Source organism: Brachyhypopomus gauderio, chromosome 3, assembly GCF_052324685.1.
Source record: "Brachyhypopomus gauderio isolate BG-103 chromosome 3, BGAUD_0.2, whole genome shotgun sequence".
Taxonomy (NCBI): domain Eukaryota; kingdom Metazoa; phylum Chordata; class Actinopteri; order Gymnotiformes; family Hypopomidae; genus Brachyhypopomus; species Brachyhypopomus gauderio.
In genome coordinates this window covers 31599119-31605118 of record NC_135213.1, presented here as the reverse complement: position 1 = coordinate 31605118, position 6000 = coordinate 31599119, and the positions used below count along the sequence as shown (strand labels likewise).

At 44.5% G+C, this 6000-nt stretch overlaps 1 protein-coding gene across 1 annotated transcript in view; it reads left to right on the top strand.

Annotated features, from left to right (window-relative positions):
• The first annotated feature begins 535 nt into the window (after nucleotides 1–535).
• The window catches only part of dapk1 (death-associated protein kinase 1), a 43669-nt gene continuing 38204 nt past the window's right edge, over nucleotides 536–6000 (top strand). Inside the window, exons 1-2 of the mRNA XM_076997616.1 lie at nucleotides 536–752; nucleotides 1281–1454. Coding sequence (XP_076853731.1) covers nucleotides 1393–1454 — 62 coding nt within the window. The 5' untranslated portion in view covers nucleotides 536–752; nucleotides 1281–1392. The remainder of the gene's footprint in view (nucleotides 753–1280; nucleotides 1455–6000) is intronic.

Below are 6000 nucleotides of genomic sequence, written 5' to 3'. Positions count from 1 at the left end.
AGTCTTGTGTTTGTAAGAAATGGTCTTAAATTCTTTATTTATCTATTTACATTATTTTCTGGTGAAAATAACAATATGGAAATATTTCGTAATAAAATCCATTCATCATTTCTTGTCATTGCATAGGCACACCTATGAAATTGCTCGAGGCGAGTCTAGAGACAAAAGATGCATAACTGAAGGGCCCAAAGCCGAACCCTCTCACACAACCCTCTCATGCCTAAAGACTAAAGAATACAGTAGTACTGCATAAAATGAATATATAACATCTAAGGAATATCTAATATAGCAGCTCAGAAATGCACGTAAAGACGCAGCATATAGAATTGCAATGTAAACTAGTGTCTCGAATGTTAACCTTGCAGTATTTTAAATATATTAGTGCATTAATTGCTTATTTATCAAGATATACTGATTCTGGCTTCTAATATACATATGCACAGATTACATATGGAGAGTGGCGGACTCATTTACATTTTTTAAAACGCCTGTTGGTAAACTCATGGCGTGGGCAATACCATAGGAGAACATTGGCTCCAGAGTATCGCTCCACACCGCCTCCTCCAGACAGAAACGGGTCGACACCGTGTCGCTACCCGCACCGGGGACGCCACACACACCTACGTTGTTACAATCCTCCCATTTCACACAGCGTTGCGTTCACAGGTTTCCCCAGGACGGTATGCTGTTTTTACTGCGGAACACTGGACTTCACCTGTTTCTTGAACCCTGAAGACAGCGGAAGCTCCAAGGTAATTGTATTCGTTTTTATAGACGTGTAATGTGCATGTTCCGGGTGGACGTATTCTGCTCCGTTTTCAGTTTTTTTTTGTTTTCCCCTCAGTTTACAGCAAGGAGAACGTCGACGTTGTGAGAAACTTGCAAAGTAACCTGCACACTGTTGTGAAACGTTTAAACCAGTTCCACGATACACGTTCACTTGGTTCTGGCGCTGGCAGTTCAATGTCGTAGCTAATGCTGTGGTAACGTTATGGCAGCAGCTGTCTCACACACACTAATGCCGTTTTCACCTGGCAACGCAAAAACCTTCACGCACGACTGTTCAAACCCCGCAAATCTGACAGAGAACTCAAACTACACGTAATGTGTCTTCTTCCCTCGCACCGACCCGTTCATGGAAGCTGCTTTGTTGTCCACACGGTGGTTCGGCGCAGATTCCCAGAGATGTGGCGATCATAACCAACGCCGATTAAACGTGTAACGCTCTGAGCACGTACGGGACTTTCTGCTCACACATTGTGTTTGTGTCTCCCCACCAGAACAAACATGAGAAGGCTTCGCCGTAAACTGTCATGAGGCTGACCGGGATGGCTTGCTGAAAGCGGTGGGCGCAGATTTGGGGATCCCGGGGAGCAGGAAGCGCCCAGCACAATGACCGTGTTCAACCAGGAGAATGTCGAGGATTACTACGACATAGGAGATGAGCTTGGGAGGTACGTGGATACTAACATCATTATTTAGAGCTATAACAACCGTTATTAGACTACAATATCTAATATGCTTTTTAAAAGTGAAGTTAAATCAATGCTGCATCCCGTGTAATGGTCATACGCCTTAGGTGGACGTGGTCGTCCCTTTTCGTTTTGTTGAATGAACTTAGGCTTAAACGCACTTCGCACCTGACAGTCATGGCAAACCTCGTTTTACCGAGCAGGGAGTCACTGTTTTTATTGATCATGTCTGTTGAATGAATGCGACTGTCCACTGTTCGGACTCGGAGCTGCATCTGTCAAAATGATAGTGCACGAATGATTACCTTCAATTTGCGCAGTCCGCTTCATTCTGACCCACTGTCAGCTAGATTATGGGTTTATTGTCAGGCTATTAGCTTATAATTAGTCACAAGTCATTTTAATTTGGTGATCTGACCTCATGCATTACTTGGTCATTTGATCTGTGCAAACTCTGTAATCATGTCTGCTGTATTTCTGGGGATGTTCCGTGTGTGTGATCAGAAGCAGACCGAGGCTTTCCAGCCGAATATCATGAGAATGCAGATTCACGTGGACTGCCAGGGTGGTGGGTGGTGTTGCTCAACACGGATGAGTCTGCCCATCGCGTGGGCTGCCGCAAAATTGACTCGTTTTGTGTTGAAAGAGTCTTGAGGACGCTCTTGTCATCTTTGGTCCTCAAAAATGCAAGCTTAACGGTCAAGATCTGATTGCATAATTGGCCCCGTGCTGAAGGGGACATGCGTTGCGATGCACTGCTGCGGTTATTGCGTTTTACGTCCTTCTGTTACGGAGAGGCATGGACGTCGTATTTGTGTGCTCTGAGGAAGAAACGAGAAACGCACTCTCTCTTAGAGCTGAGGAAGTCAGGTGTAACATGTTATTGTTCAGTATTCATTATTTAAAGATTGGTTAGAATTGAATGAATGGGGTTCAGTTAAATCTATTTGAATATCGATTCTTATTGACGCTGTCATAGACCTGCACTTTTTGATTGACGATTTTGTATGACAAAATAATACATTTTTTGTAATGTATGCCTACAATTATTTTGTTATAAAATGAATATATTAATGAAAATGTACTGTATTGATGGTGATATACATAACCTCAAGCATCCATTGGACTGAGTAAATCAATTTATGGATCTCAGTCCTACCGTATTTGCCATGCTTTTTGTCTAGCAGACAGTGACCATTCAGTAAAATATTGAGTGAACAGATGTTTGAAAATCAGGAGTTAAAATCAGGATTAAAAATCAGTATCACTGACATCTTATGAGATTTCCTACTCTTGTAATTACACAATTAACGGCCTTAACAATCAAGAGCCAGATAGTATTGCTCTCCAATGTGCAGAACCTAAACCTAATTCTGACCATTTAAACAAAAGCCCAACATCATTGCCAAAAAAGACACCAGTCAGTGCTGGCAACATCCGTCTGTCTCCGCCCACCCCTTTGCCAGTCTTTGATGCTCTGTCTAAATGGTTAAACCCGACTTGCCCCCTCTGCCCGGCAACGAAGTGTTAAAAAGCCCAACATCAGAGACTCCTTGTGAGCTAGTTGGGCTTTGGGGTTAAACACACGGGGCCGATCTATGGGCTTTAAGAGACTCCAGCCAGGGGAAAGTCGGAAGGATAAAGGGGGTCTATTTATTCTGCTAATGGGCCCTGCTCCGGATGGTCCAGCCCTCTACGGGGGAGTGTGGCCAGACAGTTGAATGGGAACCGGGGACACAGCAGTTGGCATGGACGTCTACGGCTCTAGGCCACTACCGTTCGCATACGATGACGGGATTTACAGCCGGCAACAAGCTGACTGCTGATTGGCACTGCTTTCAGACGGCGAATGAGTGAAGTTTTCACAGGGTTTCGTGTTTGCATTGGAGGGATGTTTTGTTGGGCTGTCACCTTAATACCAGCTAAACCGATTTTGGTATTGCCCTGTTTTCTCACTAGCAGTTATTGATCTTATTACACAGTAAATCCCGTCATTAGAATGCAAATGAACACAAAGCCATAGCAAAAGAAGTTGGCCTACCTGGACTAAATCGGAGTGGATGGACAGATTGTCTTCCATGCTTTCCCATTACTTTTTAATTCTACTCTCCCCTGATGCTTAATATATGGGCTGAACTGTGGCATGTGCAATGCTCTACATTCTGCATCAACAGTTTTTCTTTAACTGATCTGTCATGGACTGTAGGTCATTTAAATGTATCTTCACAATACAATTATCTCAACTAAAAGGCATCTCTGTTCAGTATCTTCATTTTAAACATGCACATATTTAGAATGTTCTAAAAACATGCAGTTCAGTAGATTCTGTGTCATTCTAGGCATTTTGTGGCAAGTCATGTAATTTGACAGGTGTTACAAACATAGAAGTTTGTAAGTGGTACAGTGTGAAAGGGAAATTTATATGTGTTATCGGGTACACAAGGTATCGGGATACCTGTGAGCTCAGAAGTCTCAACCAAGCCCTTCAAATGACTAGTACCCTTTGATGTGTGCTGGCTGTGTCTATTGAACAGTAGGGCTAGAAGAAAGTAGACCCCTCCCCCCCTTGCCATTTTAGTGTGCTGCTGTATCTCCAGTAGACTGGATTGTAGACTGGAGATTTTCGAGTCAGGAATTCTCTCCGAAATCCATATTAGCGATGACAGGCCTGCACAAAAGCCTAACTTACCTCGTAGTGTTTTAATGTTGTAGAGTCTTCCTGTACAGTCTGACCTACATTCCCACTGTGACATGCGAGAGGGCGTCCACGCTGAGACGAGTTTGTGTGTCCCCCCCTGCAATGGCACAATGGTGCGTGAAGAGAAACGCCCATCCCTGGATAAACGTGTCTGGGCATAGGACGCCACAGCTACATGGACGCTTTTTGTTGATATTTAACTGGCCGGTGAGCTAAACATTATTTTTACTTGAAGGGGGGTCTATGGAAAGTGTGCCCCAGGTCTCTGCTGACCATTATATCAGCAGCATGTCCAACATGTAGAATATACGGTAGAGCAAGCTGGTCATGGGTTTGATTCCCAGGCAGTACACTACTCCCTGTCCTCCTGGATAAGAGGGTCTGCCAAATGCTGTAAACTTAGATGGTTACACTTTATATTTTACTAATCAGATAGAGCGTAATAGTATGGTAAATAATTTATTGGTTTACTGGATTCCACAGACCTCTGTGTAACTGCAGTGTACTAGTGATAGCGTCTGGTAGTAAAGCCCTCCCTGATCTGTGTGTGCATCTCAACGTGTGTGAGTAAGAGGAAGACAGTGAGTGAGAGAGGTGAAGAGTGTGTTAAAAATAAGTGTGTCCTGCAAGATAAGTCCAGTGTGAAGGGTAAGCTCTAACCAGCCAAGCATGTCTAATACTAGGGAGAGGGAGGCAGAGGGGGGGAGAGAGAAGGAGAGGTAAGAGAGGAGAGGAGAGGAGGAGGAGGAGAAGAACCTTGCCTTCTTGTTGGGACATCTTTCCAAGATGCACTGCAACCCACCCTCCAAGTCATAGCATCCTATGTACAGACTGTCAGCAGTCAATTCAGCAGTCTATGCCTGACTCACTAGATAGTTTGCATTTACCACAACTGACCACAGCCTACAGGCAAACAGGGACATGGGTGCCTAAACCCATTTAAACCAACACCCCTGTCTTAACATCTTCTGTTGGTTTTCTCCTGGGCTGGGCTGTCAAGGTGTGCTGGCAGTGTAAGCTGACAGTCTAATCAAAAGGACTGAGGCGAGGGCTATTGTCCAAGACTCCAGCTTACTGTTATTAATGGAGAGTCCGGTCACAAAGGGACTTGTGTTGGCTTAGTTGCTGTAGACTCAGTGTGTGGGTGTGTGAGTGTGTTGAGATACTACATGATGGTTGATGGTCTGCAGTGACATTATAAGCATGTCAAAAATTAACATGCAAACGCACATGTGCACAAGCACGAGATGTTTAACTGGTATTTTAATAACAAGCAAAATGCCTAGTCATGTTTTCATGCACGCCCCTCTAGCGCTGCAGTCAGACTCAATTCAGAGGTGCTGCACGGTGTTCTGCGACATACTGACGCAGTATGTGGTTGCATGTGCTCACGCGACATGCATGCGTTTGTCGACGTTACCATCACTGTGTGCATTGTGTTTGATTGCGCATTTCCTTATAGCACTCCTGAAAATAACACATTTTAATTGCCTGAATTACGTTCACGACTTGTCAGACCCCAACACGGAGCACTACAAGAAACCGGGTTTCCCCTCATATTCTCCATTAAAGCGCGTGACAGTAAATGATGAATCGCCCGTGTAATTGCAAACGCAGCTGACGTCCTCTGGTCCTGAAGTGATGTAGAAGCCAGCCCGGCGGCTGTGCAACCACCGCGTCTGCCGACTGATTTATTAAATAATAGATCCGCGCGAACGTGTCGCGCGACCATCACACGGTGTCTCAGGCAGGAAGCTACACTCGTTGTGTTAATGTTGTTGCTAAGCTACCGGCAGAGTGATAAAAAATTGGGAATTCAGACATATCTCT